A 17,354-nucleotide genomic window follows, 5' to 3' on the forward strand; every position below is an offset into this window, starting at 1 on the left:
TGTGTTACTCCAGTTCTACTAAATTTTGTTAAAAAGCCTATGTGGATATTATGACGGTTATTTTACTTCGGAAACCGAAGCATGAGATTAAATTGTTATTTTAGACAACTGCAGCAATTACCAATTTAAATGTATCTGTTCGGTCACAAAGTAGCTGCTACTTTAATAAGCGATAGTCCGGATAGACCAATCACAGTCGAATTATGATCACTCGATGAAGTTTTAACGTTGATGGTTTTTTCTTTTTTACATAAAACGGGGGTGTATTTCCGTTTATATGTCGAGTACAAATAATATTAATAATCATATTTAAAATATTGCAATTTTTTAAAAATATCTGAAAGAGCTCGGCTGTCAGAAACCTTACGCGCCCCCTGGAGGAGAATTACTTTGTGCCCTGAACAAATATAAAATATACTTCCGACCTGTCAAGTAACTTCCCTTAACTTGGTGGAGCTATGGAGGTGAACGTTTCTGAATCGTTTGAGAGGTGAATGTAAATCCTATAGGACAGCAATCTTGAAGCATATACATACAATAATCGCAAGCGTAGATACGTAACGTGATTAGCTGCACGTTGCTGAATTTATGCTATGTAGCGAGCCACTGCTATTGTTATGTTATTGCTTGTAGGACATACAGTGTAAGTCTATAATTATGTTTCAGTGTCGTTCCGGTGGATGAGGGGAAAGAGAAGTTTAAGAAAAATGATGACATCTTATTCTACAGGTAACTGAGGTTATTTGTTAACTAGATTAGAATATTTCATTATTTATTAGAAAATATTTACTTTTCTACACTAAATATTTACACTGAAAATTATATTTATAATTATATAAAATACAGTATAAAATACAAATACAGTACGTACAATATAATATTTTTATAATGGTTATTATGTTTAAAAAAGATAATATATTTAATAAGTATGTAATTACAATGTATTACATTGCAAACTATGTATTAGGTCTGTACTTACACCAAATATATCTGCATGTAATTACACTCTTGATCTAATATAAATATTATCTAATATAAAGTTGGATAATTTTATTGTTGACCTTTGAACTCTTTTACAGGCGACAGAAAGATAAAGGATTGTCTCAATACTTTGCCTCCCTTGAGACTTTAGTACTCACAGATAGATGTGCCAGTCTGGAGCTCTCTGAGCACGAGTCTCAGGTAAACTCACATTGCATTTTTAAATATTCATATCTTAGTGTTATAAATAAAATAAATTACCACTTTGAATTATGGTACCTCAACTATTTCTCTTTGATTTGCTGAAAAATACCTAAAAGAACCATGGCAGTAACCCAAGGATGAAGGATGCACTAACAGAAATTATGTCTTTATTCATTTAGTATAGCAATATGTTTAAAAAAAACGTTCTTTATAATCTTATAGGACAGACTGTGTCTTCAAATACGGGTGACCCAAAATGGCACAATCAGAGTTTTAATTGATGAACTACAGGCAATTAAACCACGTTATCAGGTTTCAGATGTTCTGACTGGTGAACCATCATATGTCCCGTAAGCAATTTTGCATTGCTTCTCATAGAGAAAACAGAAAACAAGGTTTCACACCTGAAATCTTTCTTGAATCTGTTTATACCATTACTTCATTGTATGTTGTTTTGGGTTTTTTTGTTTGATTGACAGGCTAAGAGTTCAATGGCAAAGAGATGACGCTGTATCTCTAACATGGGGTTTTGGCCAGTACCAGCTCCTAGTTTCAGCCTCACCTTTCAGACTCGAGGTCACCTGTGATGGGGAAGAGATTGTCACACTCAATCCAGGGAACAGACTATGCTTTGAAACTCTTCAGGAACCAACTAGGTATATAAGACTTCAAAGTATTGTTCGAAGTAGTGTTGTTACATACTCTTTGTTGTTGCCTTAATTTTGGATGTTAGTTTTGATTGTTTTGACCTAAACTGTGAATACTTTCTCTAGGACATCTTCAGGTTCACTTCAGGTAAGAATTTATAACATAACGTTAAAAAGATTTTTGAAATTTATAGGGGCGGTTTTCCAGACAGGGTTTAGATTAAGACTAGGTCTTTGTTATATTAGGACATTTTACAAATATGCCTTACAAAAAAGCAATACTGATGTGAATCATGAGGCAAAACAATGACATCTTTAGTCCTAGAGTAATTTTAAGCCATATCAGGGAAACCTCCATATAGTGTAACAAAACTTTGAATTTCAAAGGTTGATGAAGATCCATGTGGGCTGTGGAAAGAAACATTCAGACAGTTTCAGGACATCAAGGCAAATGGTAGGCATTCCTTTAGATTACAAATCCATTTTTGACCTTCACACTTGTTGAAACTTTTAATATTAGTTTTAAAAGGGTTACTTTCTTAGTGCACAATGAAACATTACATGAAGAGCTCAGATGCAAAAGGTGCTAAATGCTACCGCCGTTAAAAATTAGATAATAATATTGTCCGAATGCTCTCAGCATGTATTATACATTCATTAAAAACGTACTCTTCAAATCCGCTTACTCTTGGCCTCAGACCATTCGGAAATACTGCTTGTTAGCAGAAAACGTTAAACGGCACAAAGTTTTACAGCAAAGTCTACTCTAAATGCATCATGGAAGATACCGGACAGGGTTTAGATTAATCCAGGACTAGTTATTTTAGGACATTTAAGTAGTTTTTTTTACAATACCTTACAAAAAAAAACAATACTGGTGTGCATCTTAAGACAAAACAATGGTACTGATATATGTTAAAATATGTCAGGGCAAGCTGTTTTGAAATTAAAGCAGCTCAAACATGCATTTAAGTCTGGGACTAGGATCAGCCATGTCTGGGAACCCGCCCCAGAGGGTTTTGCAGTGATAAATAGTCAAATTAGTTTAATAGGCTACCATTCAAATGACTAGTGACATTTGTGAAAATAAGGCGCTTCAGTTTCAGACTAATGATGATCTTTTCAGTGCCATTAAAGTAAAACTTTTAGGGGCGGTTTCCCGGACAGGGATTAGACTAGTCCTAGACTTAAACACTTTTAAGAGCTCTTCAAACTGAAAACAACTTTCACTTACAGATCTTAAAATACATCAGGGCCCTTTGTTTTACTTCAAGATGCACACAGGTAATGTTTTTAGTAAGGCATGTTGTTTAAAACTAGTTATATTTCCTAATTAAACTAAGGCCTAGTCCTGGATTAAGCTAATCCTGGTCGGGGAAACCGCCCCTTAAACCTAAACATCAGAGCCTGATAAAAATGCTTATTTACAAGAAAACATGTCAGATGCAAGTAGAGGGTTTTGCATTTGAGCTCTTAATATTTTGAAGCAGTTCTCTAGGGCAGTGTTTCCCAACCTTTTTTCTGCCACGGCACAGTTTTAATAAGTAAAAAAACATGCGTCACACCACTTTCACAATAAGCAACAGATCTGCACAAACCTGTGTTGCAATGCTTAAATGACTTGTTAAACTAGAATATTATACCGTATTAAAGGTACGGTGTGTAACTTTAAGGAGGATCTCTTGACAGAAATGCAATATAATATACATACCTATAATATCAGTGGTGTATAAAGACCTTAGATTTTTTTCTAAGTTTTATTACCTTAAAATGAGACGTTTTTATCCACATACACCGAGGGTCCCCTTACATTGGAAGTCACCATTTTGTGCCGCCATGTTTCTACAGTAGCCCTTAGCTGACAATTTTTTTTTACTAAGTTGTCTCCGATGATGACATGCTTGTCCTGTGGTGGCTTCTCTATGTGTTTCAAAAGCGAGGAGTGAGCCGTGGACTGAGACTAGATGCAGCTAGAATTTACACACTGCACCTTTAAACATAGTATTCACATTAAATGTAAAACTTGATCTTGTGTTGATGAACACAAATGATATATATATATATATATAGAAATCTACTTATAATGAAATGTCTTCAATTTAGGTCCCAGTTCTGTGGGCATGGACTTGCGTCTCCACGGATTCAGCCATACATATGGTCTTCCTGAACATGCTGATACCCTGCTTTTAAAAGACACAAGGTGATGCACTTTAAATAATCACTGTGATACTGATGCAACACATTCTTGTCTTACATAATAGGCCAACTCCATATCTCCTTTACAGTACCGCTGAGGCATATCGACTGTACAACTTGGATGTGTTTGCCTATGACATCAATAGCAGATTGGGCCTTTACGGTTCTGTCCCATTCATGCTAGCTCACAAGCCAGAGAGAACGCTTGGGGTGTTCTGGCTGAACGCGTCTGAGACATTGATTGACATTGAGTACAACCCAAAGCCAATCGAGGTGCGGTTTACATACATTGTAAAGTTTTTGCCTAAAATGTGAAGCATGTAATATTTTTGAGGTTCCCAAAGCATGTAAAGACTGTTACTAATACTTTTTGGCACTGTCAAAACATAGCTCTGTTTGTTTAAATTGACATTTTCTTGATAAACAAACTTTATTAATTGTGAAAAGCTAAATTAAATCAGTATTACTGTGATTGATGAATTTTTGATGTTTAAACAGGGTGCGAATGAACCACCAGGGAAGAAGAGTAAGATCACACCTCAGACTGATGTGAGATGGGTATCTGAGAGTGGCACAATTGACTGTTTCATTTTGCTGGGACCCTCGGCTGCCCAGGTGTTCTCTCAGTATGCGCAGCTCACAGGTATTGTCCTTCCCCAGTTTTTTTCTTTATGGATACCACAAGACTTTTTTTACTGGCAGGCAACAGACATCAACCAATGACTGCATATTCCAGGAAATGACAGATGCCATAAACATCATCACTTTTATTATGCTAAAATATTTTATGACAGTCTCTCTGTTGACATGGTGAAGTATACATAAGAAGCTCACACGAATGTAAATGTCTCTGCTCATAGGCTACCAGGCTCTGCCTCCACTGTTTTCTTTGGGGTACCATCAGTGCCGCTGGAACTATGAGGACGAGGCAGACGTAAAAGCCGTGGATGCTGGATTTGACCTCCACAATATCCCTTATGATGTCATATGGTTGGATATTGAGCACACCGATGGGAAGCGCTATTTCACCTGGGACTCAAAGCTTTTCCCAAAGCCAGTGGAACTACAACATCACCTGCAGAAGAAGAAAAGAAAGGTATGACGATGTAGATTTAGACCTTTTTTTACTTAATGAAATTAAGGACACCATGTTAAAGAAGGCAGGGCATCAACAAACCTCCTATTATGCAATGGTCACTGACCAATAGCAAATCATAGGTGTTTACTTTCAAGAATAGTTCTGTTTGGTATGCTGCAAGGGGCAGCCAGTCTCTATCATAAAGCTTACACAGAAATGGCTTAAACTGCAATTCATCGACTGCCCACTAGAGACTGGCTCCAAAAGGGGAAAAAAATATGTTTACAGCCTGGTACTAAAAGTGTTTTTGGTGTAGCTAATTTTGACCAATTTGACAACTGTGAGGGGGGTGAATTTATTCGTAACTCCTCCGTTTACATTATATTAAGCCTTAAAGGAACAGTATGTAGGATTGTGGCCAAAACTGGTATTGCAATCACAAAACTTGTGGCTAAAACTGGTACTGCAATCACACAACTGGTGGCCAATACACAAAATGACAACATAAACATCAGTTGAGGGCTGCAACTCCACTTTTTAAATGTCAATATCTTGGCCGGACCACTGTTGTCAGTGATATAAGTATTTGAAATGAAAATGATTTCTTAATTTCTAGTGACGTATTAGGGCCATTTTATGATTAACTGATATAAATTTCTTACATACTGTTCCTTTAAAGTTCTGCACACAATTAGGGGTGTGGCCAGGTGAACTGCCGCTGCTGTCACCAGCTTTTAGTGATTTATATTAAGTTTAATATGTTGAACAATGTGCCAGGATACATTTTTATTGTTTATTATATTCCTGTGTAGTTGGTTGTTATAAGTGACCCCCACATCAAGATCGATCCTGATTGGTCGTTTTACTGTGAAGCTAAAGAAGGAGGCCATATGGTGAAAAATAGAGAAGGTGGTGTTTATGAGGGAACCTGTTGGCCAGGTATGATGTGATTAGAAATTTTTGCTTTATTTGGAAAAAAAGACTCAGTTTATGTAATGTGCTTCTTTCCTGTGAAATGTGTTTGATGTTACAGCCAGACTTAACAGATGTCAAAACAATGCATTTTTTTAATGATTGAAACGTATATGAAAACATTTGATTGATTTGTTGTATTATCAGGTGAATCCTGCTACTTGGACTTTAGCAGCTCAAAGACAAGGTCATGGTATGCCAGAAACTTCTCTCTAAACAAATATGAAGTGAGTCTTATAAGTCTTTTAAGGACACTTTTGTAACTCTTTAACACTCCACTTTTTGGAAAATAGGCTCATTTTCCAGCTCCCATTGAGTTAAACATTTGATTTTTACCGTTTTGGAATCCATTCGGCTGATCTCCGGGTTTGGCGGTACCATTTTTATCATAGCTTAGCATAATCCATTGAATCTGATTAGACCATTAGCATCACGCTTAAAAATGACCAAAAACGTTGGGGTGCTGCGTAATATCATTGCACCTGCTGCAGCCGTGGTACAGTAGCAAAGTCATTGATTATTACGCCAGAATGAGAGTATAGTTCCTAGCCATATCAGCCTAGAAAATAGCAACTTTTAATTTTCTGTCTGTCTTAGTACACAATGTAACTACAGAAGAATCAAGCTGTAAATAGGAAAAATATCGAAACACTTTGGTTATTTTTTTAGCGCAATGCTAATGGTCTAATCAGATTCAATTTATTATGCTATGCTATGCTAAAAGTGGTACCCCCAGATCTGGAGATCGGCTGAATGGATTCCAAAACGATAAATATCAAATATTTAACTGAGCCTATTTTCAAAAAAAGTGGAGTGTCCCTTTAAAGTCTGATTACATTGTTGCTAGAAGTTTCTGAATGTTGTTTAAGTTGTTTGTGAGATGACAAAGTGCTTTGGTTCAGTGCACATCTTGATAACAGTTTTCTGTTCATCTATGCGTGCATTAGGGGTCAACAGAATGTTTGTTTATCTGGAACGACATGAATGAACCTTCTGTCTTTAATGGGCCAGAGCAGACAATGCCCAAAGATGCAGTGCACCATGGAGACTGGGAGCATAGAGACTTGCACAACTTGTATGGTTTCCATCAGGTAAGCTCAGCTAACAACTACTATTTAAGCTTGAAATGCAGATATGACCAATGCAATATATTTTTTCTTTCTCGCAGCACATGGCTACGTTTGAGGGTTTGTTAACCCGTTCAGGAGGTTTGGAGAGACCGTTTGTCCTTTCACGCTCATTCTTTGCAGGGTCTCAAAGAGGGGGTGAGCTCTAGTCCAGGATGAATCAATAGATAGTAACCAATTGTGCTTCTTAAAATAAACATTGTATTGCTTATGTCATACTGTAGGTGCCATATGGACTGGGGACAATGTTGCTACTTGGGAATACTTGAAGATTTCTTTACCCATGCTGCTGTCACTAAGTTTGACAGGAATACATTTTTGTGGAGGTTAAAGTTACTGTTTTTGTTTTATTTACATTATGAAAAAGTGCAGTTCTGCATACTTGTCAGTTTTACAGTTGGTGATGTTTATTTAAATAACACGTCATAGATGTGCATTCTTGCTCTTGTGTTTAGCTGATGTAGGGGGCTTTGTGCAAGACCCAGACCCTGAGCTGCTGGTCCGCTGGTACCAGGCTGGGGCTCTCCAGCCATTTTTCCGAGGACACTCGTCTAAAGACACCAAACGTCGTGAGCCCTGGCTGTTTGGGGATGACGTCACTTCTGCAATTCGTTCTGCTATTCAGCAGAGATACTTTCTCTTGCCATACTGGTACACTTTGTTTTACCAAGCACACACTTCAGCTCTGCCTCCTATCAGGTACTGAATTTGAACCTCCAGCATTTGACATCCCATTGAGTATAATTTATTTGTATGATAACAGAACTACTAAGGCCAAGGTAGTCAATTTAAATTTCAAAGTCAAAGTAAATTTACCCTTACTGTATCACAGTGTTTCTCAAAGTGTGGGGCGGGCCCCACTGGTGGGAATAGGATCATTACAAGTGAGGCATGACAAACAGGAGGAAATTTGGTATTTTTGTGCCCATCTCTATTAATTCCTTTATTTAAAGGCGGAGTCCACGATGTTTAAAAACGCTTTGGAAAAGGAGACGGGCCGACTACCAAAACACACTTATAGCCAATCAGCAGTAAGGAGCGTGTCTACTAACCGACATCCTTGCCGGGTTGCGTATGTGTGGGGCGGGTCTATTAACAGAAGGTCCAGATTCTATTGGGGTAGGGGCATGTTTGTTTAGGTGATTTCAAATATCAACATTGGCTTTCAAACATCATGGACTCCGCCTTTAAAGCTCAAAACGACACATTTGAATATAAGCGTAACTTAAAACAACATCAGACTGTGAGGAAAATGTCACGCAGAACCATAGCCTACAAGAATGAATTAAGACAGTGGACCTAAGCAAACATAAATAGCATAAATAGCCGAAAAGAAAGTATGACTTTTGTCAGAGACAAAATTCAAACTGAGTTGCTTTATTATTATTTACTTTTGAACAAAGTCTTATTTCATGCAAAGTGATAAAACAGTTGCATGTTTATTTTCTCTGTTGAATCTGTTTAATGCTGTTATGTTTTAAAATATGATGTGATCAAATACATTCAACAGTTAAACTTAAAGCCTAATTGATTACCATTTTGTTGGGGTGATTTGGGACTGGTGGGGCTCAGAACCCTTCCCTAACTCCAAAGTGGGGAATGTCAGAAAAAGTTTGAGAAACACTGCTGTATCATATGAATGTGTAATGGTCTTATGTTGTTTCTTTTGTTTCCCACAGACCTCTTTGGGTCGAGTTTCCTAAAGACACAGATATGTTTGCTGTAGAGAATCAGTACATGATCGGTAAACAACATACGACAAAATCACAAGGGTGTATTGTTTGTGATACCCAAAATCTTACCTTTTTAACGAATTTTCAGGAAGTGCTCTTCTTGTGTGCCCTGTGACTGACCCTGGAGTCTCTGAGGTCAAGGTTTTGCTGCCAGGATCTGATCAGGTAAGCCTCATCTATTTGAACTATACAGTATTTAATGCATTTTATATTTTATGTCTATAAGAAAATAAAATCTGCTTTGTGTGTTTGTGCGCAGTTGTGGTATGCCACAGACACCGCTAAGGTACACGGAGGTGGCAGAATTCTGGATTTTCCAGTAACTTTGAACACTGTAAGTAACTTTCAGATCATCTTTTATTTACATCCAGCTGTAATGACTTGTAAGAGACGGAAGCAAACGCAGGTGAAAAATATAACAATGTTTATTAAATGTAAACAAAGAGAGAGTATTCAGAGTTAATGCGGAAGTAATCCAGTCCGGTGTTGTTGAAGGCAATGGTGACGATGACTACGGTGGAAGTTGGTGCTTTGAGTGCGACGTTGGTGGAGTGGTGAGCAGTGGTGAAATCCAGGCTGACACGGAACATCCACACGAAGACGACGACGACAATACACATCCAAACTGAAACACGTAATCCAAAGTACACGGAACAACCAAACAACACGGAGACTGAGCAAACAATAGAATCTGGCAGGGAACAGAAAGTCAGGTGAGTATTTATGGAGATGATGTAATGATGAACAGCTGGAGCGAGACAATCAACACACAGGTGAAAGGGATTGCTCTAACGAGCACATGGCAGGGGTAAGTGAACAACACACACACACAAACATGACACGGAGGAAAACAATGGATCTTCCTACCGTGACAGTACCCCCTCCCCTAGGAACGCCCCTCGGCGTTCCCAGCCTGCTTTACCTGCTGATTGAATTCATCAATAAGGCGGTGATCCAGTATGTCCCGAGCAGGAACCCACCTTCTCTCCTCCGGACCGTAACCTTCCCAATCCACCAAGTACTGACCAAAATTAGGTGGTTGGTACCCTAAACTACACTTAAATGGAGACATGCCCGTAGATGACACCGGCAGAGAATTGTGTGCGTACTCCACAATTGAGAGTTGCTGACACCAGGACGAAGGATTCTTGGAAACCAGACATCGCAACACCCTTTCGACGTCCTGATTGGCTCGCTCGGTTTGACCGTTGCTCTGGGGATGAAACCCGGATGAAAGACTAACAGTCGCCCCTAGCGATTTGCAGAACTCTCGCCAAAATTTGGACACAAACTGAGGACCCCTGTCAGAGACCACGTCTGTCGGGAGGCCATGTATTCGGAAGACGTGGTCAATGACAGCTACCGCTGTTTCCTTGGCTGATGGTAATTTGGGCAAGGGAATGAAATGAGTCGCCTTCGAGAACCGGTCCACTACGGTCAAAATCACCGTATTACCCTTAGAGGGTGGGAGGGCGGTAATAAAATCTAGCGAAATGTGGGACCAGGGTCTCGAAGGGACAGACAGCGGTAAAAGTAACCCATCTGGAGGACGATTGGAAGTCTTACCAACGGCACAAACCGAACAAGCCAAGACGAAGTCGTGGACGTCACGAGCCATACCAGGCCACCAAAATCGTTGCTTGACTAGAAACCTAGTTCTACTAACCCCTGGGTGACAAGCAACACTGGAACCATGACCCCACTGGAGGACGTCTGACCGTAACCCTTCCGGCACAAATAAACGGTTCGGTGGGCAGCGAGCAAGAGGCGTTACCCCTTCTAAGGCTGTCAAAACCTTCGATTCGACCTCCCATCTGAGCGCGGAGATAATGATTTTCTCCGGTAAAATGGGCTCGGGAGTAGCAGTACGATCGGAACGCTCAAAAAGACGGGATAAAGCATCGGGTTTGATGTTTTTGGAACCCGGCCGGTAAGAAAATGTAAAATCGAAACGACCGAAAAACAATGCCCACCGAGCCTGCCTGGAGTTAAGTCTTTTGGCAGTTCTAATGTATTCGAGATTCTTATGGTCCGTCCATACAATGAAAGGTACACCCGACCCTTCAAGCCAGTGACGCCATTCTTCCAGTGCTAGCTTGACCGCCAACAACTCTCGATTGCCAATGTCATAGTTAACTTCCGCAGGAGATAAACGATGGGAATAATACGCGCAAGGATGAACCTTTCCGTCTGAGGATGCGCGCTGGGACAACACTGCTCCTACCCCCACCTCTGATGCGTCGACCTCCACTATGAATTGACGTGAACGATCAGGGGTAACGAGAATGGGAGCTGAAACGAAGCAGCTTTTCAGTTTGGCAAACGCAGCCTCAACTGCGTCTGACCACCTGAACGTCAAACCAGGGGAGGTCAAAGCGGTCAGAGGTGCGGCTAGTTGGCTGAAATTGCGAATGAAACGCCGGTAAAAATTGGCGAACCCCAGAAATCCCTGCAGGGCCTTGCGAGACTCTGGGGATGGCCAATCTACCACAGCCTCAACTTTCTCAGGATCCATGCGAACACCCTCAGTCGAAATGATGTGTCCTAAAAAAGAAACAGACTGTGCATGAAAAACGCATTTTTCCGCCTTGACAAAAAGCCCATTCTCTAACAACCGCAGAAGCACTCGTCGTACGTGTTGCAAATGTTCCTGGAGAGACGAAGAAAAAATCAATATGTCATCCAGGTAAACATATATGAACTGGTCTACCATGTCTCGCAACACGTCATTAACGAGTGCTTGGAAGACTGCCGGCGAGTCGTGAGACCGAAAGGCATCACGCAGTACTCAAAATGGCCACGAGGGGTGTTAAACGCAGTCTTCCATTCATCCCCCTTCCTGATGCGAACCAAATGATATGCATTACGTAAGTCCAATTTAGTGAAAACGGACGCTCCCTGCAACCTCTCGAAAGCTGAAGACATCAACGGCAAAGGATAAGTATTCTTTACCGTGATGTTGTTCAACCCTCAATAGTCAATACAAGGTCGCAAGGATCCGTCCTTCTTCCCCACAAAAAAGAACCCCGCCCCCGCTGGAGATGAGGAAGGGCGAATGAACCCCGTTGCCAGAGAATCAGAAATATATTTCTCCATGGCCTCCATCTCCGGAACGGACAGAGAGTATAACTTGCCCTTAGGCGGAAACGTACCTGGCAATAAGTCTATCGCACAGTCATAGGGACGATGAGGAGGAAGAGAATCAGCCCGCGACTTACTGAACACCTCCTTCAGGTCGTGGTACTCCGCGGGCACGGTAGACAAATCCACTGCTTTCCCCTGAAACACAGACTCAGAAACAGAAACACAAGCAGAGACAAGACAGGACTTGTGACACTCCTCGCTCCAGCTGGTAACAGAACCCAGTTTCCAGTCAATTCTTGGGTTATGGGAATGAAGCCAAGGATGTCCAAGAACTATGGGGGAGAGAGCAGTGTCAGTAATAAAAAATGAAATAGTCTCTGTGTGGTTTCCGGAAGTGATGAGTGTGATAGGTGCTGTGGTGTACTTGATAGTGGGTAACTGATGTCCATTGAGGGCGAAGGGCGCAATCTGGTGGGTGAGTGAAGTGAAAGGTAACTTGAGCTTACGTGCTAGTGAGCTGTCGATGAAGTTGCCCTCCGCCCCCGAATCCAGAAGTGCGTGCCCTGAGTGCGACATAGTGGACCACCGTAGTCTCACCAGAAGGAGAGTGGATGTAGTAGAGGTCTTCTGTGCGGAGATCCTGCCCGATAGTAGCCTCTGTTTTACTATCGGGCTTGGTCTTTTACCGGGCACCTCTGGCATTGGTGACCCGACTCGCCACAGTGCATGCAAAGACCCCGGGATCTCCGCCGCTTCCTCTCCTCCCGGGGTAACCGAGCTCGACCCACCTGCATGGGTTCCGGATCTGAGAGACCACCGGCGGAAACTTCGTTGGACGGATCCGTGGACTCCGCTTGACGTAGGGACGGACCTTGAGTCTTCCTTTTGGCAGCGGTGGAAAGGCGTGCGTCAACCCGGATCGCCAAGTCCACCAACCCGTTGAGCGACTTCGGTAATTCCGCCGTGATGATCTCTCGATGGATCCGATCCGCCAACCCATGCAGAAACTGATCCCACTGCGCTTCCTCGTTCCACCTGCACTCCGCCGCCAGGGTACGGAACTCGATGGCATAGTCCGAGACCGACCGCTCCCCCTGCTGGAGATCCGTGAGGAGACGGGCGGCCTCCCTCCCGGCGACGGAGCGGTCGAAAACCCTCTTCATCTCCTCTGCAAGTGAGGCGAACGAGGAACAACAGCTGTCCTTGTTTTCCCATACCGCCGTCCCCCAGAGGGCAGCCTTGCCTTTGAGGAGCGCGAGCGTAAACGCCACCTTCGTCTCCTCGAGGAAGAAAGACCGGGGCTGTTGGGCGAAGTGTAAAGAGCAATGAGAGAGAAAAGTACGGCAATAGTTGGGCTCACCGGCGTATTTCTCCGGGATAGGAAGTCTCGGTTCCTGGATGAAACTACCCCCTGGAGGTGAAGATGGTGCGGGCGGCATGGGTGGCGCAGTGGGAGGCGTGATGTCCGGAGATCGCTGAGAGAGCTCGGAAACCTTCGCCACCATTACCTGGACGGCCTTCCGCATATCTTCGATGGTTTGATCCTGATGATCCATACGAGCCAGAGATCGCTGGAGAAACTCCTCCAACGCTGAGATCGGTTGACCACCTGCTGCTTCCATGTTGGCCAGATTCTTCTGTAATGACTTATAATAATAATAATAATAATAATAATACCTTACATTTATATAGCGCTTTTCTCAGTACTCAAAGCGCTTTACATATGAACGGGGGAATCTCCTCAACCACCACCAATGTGCAGCATCCACCTGGATGATCCGACGGCAGCCATATTGCGCCAGACCGCTCACCACACACCAGCTTATTAGTGGAGAGGAGAGTAAGAGCAAAGCAAATTAAGAGACGCAAAGTAAGAGACGGAAGCAAACGCAGGTGAAAAATATAACAATGTTTATTAAATGTAAACAAAGAGAGAGTATTCAGAGTTAATGCGGAAGTAATCCAGTCCGGTGTTGTTGAAGGCAATGGTGACGATGACTACGGTGGAAGTTGGTGCTTTGAGTGCGACGTTGGTGGAGTGGTGAGCAGTGGTGAAATCCAGGCTGACACGGAACATCCACACGAAGACGACGACGACAATACACATCCAAACTGAAACACGTAATCCAAAGTACACGGAACAACCAAACAACACGGAGACTGAGCAAACAATAGAATCTGGCAGGGAACAGAAAGTCAGGTGAGTATTTATGGAGATGATGTAATGATGAACAGCTGGAGCGAGACAATCAACACACAGGTGAAAGGGATTGCTCTAACGAGCACATGGCAGGGGTAAGTGAACAACACACACACACAAACATGACACGGAGGAAAACAATGGATCTTCCTACCGTGACAGCAGCAGGCAACACAAAAGACTTCAGTCATGATCATTTTATTTTTCATATAATAAAACTCTCTGTGATAGGTGCCTGTATTTCAGCGTGGGGGGACAGTGGTACCCAGGAGAGCAGGTTGTGGTTCGTGTACAGCTGACCTACAGCAGCATTCAATCACTTTGACCGTAGCTTTGGACTCTAAGGTGAGGGCTCATATAAATATACATTTAAACTCAAATGATATAATAATATAAATAGTTTATTTTTAATAACTCTTTCAAAAAGTTTAATACGTGTAAAGCAGAATAGGCAGGTTTGTTATGTTTAAAAATGCAAGAACAGCTATTTCACAATGATCATTTTTTATATACTAAATATTTTTACAAAGAAAGTTTGTGCTTTTTTGTACTGTAATGAGCTTTTTTTAAAAATATATATAATCCCACTCACACATCTGATGTATACAGTATAAAAAAATATTGATTATGTGTATTTCTCTTATAGGGTAATGCTGAAGGATTTCTTTATCTGGATGATGGTCATTCTTTCAGTTATAGGGACAGGATGCAGTTCTGTCTGCGTCTTTTTTGCATGCGAGCAGGCAAGCTTGTTAGCAGGTAAACCCATTAAAATAGCAATTTATTTTTTTTATTCACAGGTGTTTGTAGAAATGATCATATTCATTTAATTTGATCTATTTTCTTTTTTTTCTGTTTGTGCCTTGTTTTCAGCTGTGCCGATGATAAAGGCTTGTTTGTCTCGGATGACAAAGTGGAATCGGTGGTCATTCTTGGTCTGAATAGTCTAAAAAGAAAACCTAAGCTCAAATCAGGTGAGAAAAGCCAAAGAATTATTATTGCTGTTAATAGTACAATTATTTTTTCTGACAGTACAGGAATAATGTCACATTAGATGTAAACCAGAAAGTTAATAGTCACTAAATCTTTCTTTAAGGTACAAGGAAAACTCCAGTCATGTTTACGTTTGAAGCAAAGTGTCTGACTATAACTGGCTTGGACCTGGAAATACACAAAGATTGGGAAATAATAATCTAGTGCATTTTATTTTAAAAAAATTTGGGTTTTGCTGGCATTAAATGTTAATGTAAAAAGAGTAATTTTATCTTCAGGTTTTATGGGCTTTTTAAAACCTTTTTTATACCATAATACCTTGTGAAACAGGATTAAAGTACCTCTCAACATAGGTGCCGATCCCATATGTGCCCAGGTATACTTAATTAATTTTAATCAAAAATTGAACTTCGGAATCCTCTCTGGTTGGCGAATCTTTGTTGAATAAGTTGTAATATCTACTATTGCTTTGATGAATTAGCTGAATATGCATTTTACGTCTAAACCACGTTGCTTTCTTCCTTCTTTACAAAGCTTTAGGGCACTCCCATACCGTCTTCCCTTGCTAAGCAACCTAATTGTTGCGTGTTGTTGTGTCGAGCACTCACTGTCAGAAAAAGAAATCAGCTCCTATGGCTTCCACTGTTTTAAAGTAATATCTTAATTATTAAATAATTTGGTATGTTTTTTTTTTATGAAAATATGAGACATTTTCTTTTACCGACTATAAATAAAAGTGTAATTGTAAAGTAGTGTAAATTTTGGTGGAAGTAAAAATTGGATTTAAAATAAATAATTTGCAAAATGTGTGGTTTTTATGATCCATATGCAAAGGCAATACAACATTGTATAATACATTTCTGGCTAAAAGTGATGTCTATCTTTGGCTAATTGATTTTTTTTACATAATGTAAGATGTAATAAATGAAATGTTGTACTTGTAGTTGGTAGATCAGGTCTCCACACCAGACAAAGTAAAATATTTACGATCCAACCTCGGACGCCAGATCACGTCAGAAAATAAAAATGTACTTGTTTAACAGGCTTCTGTCAGTTAAGAGGTAGATCGATCATAGCTAGAGAACACAAGCAGGACACGAGACAAAGTTTTTATGAAGGTAAAATAGGAACAGAGTTTTATTGATGTACAGTTTCAGTTGCATGTCTTGATGTTCAAATCTCGTCCAACAAGCATGAATTTAGCATGCCCTGTTATGTCAAAATTGCTTAATAGCAACATCCCCTAGACCTTGAGCTTCCATAAACATTCTCTTTATCTATCTCTGATTATAAACAGACAGGACAGCTCATGAGACTTCACAAATGTGACACTGAACCACCATGAAATTAATAAGAAATATATAAAATATAGGATAGATGAATAAACAACGAAACATAGAAATAACATAATGAATAAATAAACAATAATGTAATGATAATAATGAAATTGATATAAATAAAAATAATATTAAATAATCAAATAAATAATTATTATAAAATGATTATGTAAATAAATGATTAGGAATAAACTAAACAAAACACAATAATAAAAACATTCCATCATAGTGTAAATTAAAGCTCAGCTTTGAGAAGAAATTAATAGGCTTGGCAAAAAATACATACAAATGTACAAAGATTACTAAGTCAAGGCCCAGAAGAATGGATATAAAATATTACAATTAAAAAGATAAAATATTGAAGCTCACATAACACACGCTGTTTCTGATCATCTCATGTTAATCTTGAGTACCTATAGAGTAGTATTTCATTCTTTATATCTCCGAAGAGTCTTTATTTTTATCAGATTCATAAAAAACAGATCTGCTCTAGTGTTTCCGGAAAAGCATAAAATCCAAGAAGTGTCCAGTTGGAGGAGCGAGTCACGAGCAAACAACACACAAAACATTATCCTATTTTATCTCTGGATAACTGATGATTCACTACATGTTTGCGTTGTTTACATTATATGCACTTGCATGCTGATTGGCAACAAAACACAGACATTTGATGCAGATTTACTGCCTGCGACTCATTTACCCGGCTGGGACCGACCCAATTCAACACAAATAAACGTGACGTATAGTCCACTGCAACTATACATGTTTTTTCCTCTTCAAAACACATTTTTGACTGATGTGA

The 17,354-nt window shown here is 40.3% G+C and overlaps 1 protein-coding gene across 1 annotated transcript; it reads left to right on the forward strand.

Annotated features, from left to right (window-relative positions):
- The first annotated feature begins 377 nt into the window (after positions 1-377).
- LOC141362584 (neutral alpha-glucosidase C-like) lies at positions 378-16,031 on the forward strand. Its single transcript, XM_073864866.1, has 24 exons — positions 378-490; positions 667-729; positions 1,080-1,182; positions 1,408-1,535; positions 1,665-1,841; positions 1,959-1,980; positions 2,220-2,286; positions 3,936-4,032; positions 4,118-4,301; positions 4,527-4,671; positions 4,889-5,124; positions 5,919-6,045; positions 6,226-6,305; positions 7,026-7,169; positions 7,247-7,343; positions 7,430-7,531; positions 7,661-7,904; positions 8,885-8,949; positions 9,027-9,103; positions 9,198-9,272; positions 14,454-14,567; positions 14,869-14,981; positions 15,096-15,196; positions 15,319-16,031. The coding sequence occupies exons 1-24, from the start codon at positions 459-461 to the stop codon at positions 15,417-15,419; spliced, it is 2,694 nt and encodes an 897-aa protein (XP_073720967.1). The 5' UTR covers positions 378-458; the 3' UTR covers positions 15,420-16,031.
- The last annotated feature ends 1,323 nt before the right edge of the window (positions 16,032-17,354 follow it).

Source organism: Misgurnus anguillicaudatus, unplaced genomic scaffold (assembly GCF_027580225.2).
Source record: "Misgurnus anguillicaudatus unplaced genomic scaffold, ASM2758022v2 HiC_scaffold_28, whole genome shotgun sequence".
NCBI lineage: Eukaryota > Metazoa > Chordata > Actinopteri > Cypriniformes > Cobitidae > Misgurnus > Misgurnus anguillicaudatus.

Bases quoted from the DNA above. Each gene is read 5' to 3' on its own strand.
- LOC141362584 (XM_073864866.1), top strand. From the start codon at position 459: ATGGAGGTGAACGTTTCTGAATCGTTTGAGAG. The intron at 6,306-7,025 runs GTGAGTCTTATA...TGCGTGCATTAG, and splicing joins TCTCTCTAAACAAATATGAA to GGGTCAACAGAATGTTTGTT. The intron at 7,532-7,660 runs GTTAAAGTTACT...TCTTGTGTTTAG, and splicing joins AGGAATACATTTTTGTGGAG to CTGATGTAGGGGGCTTTGTG.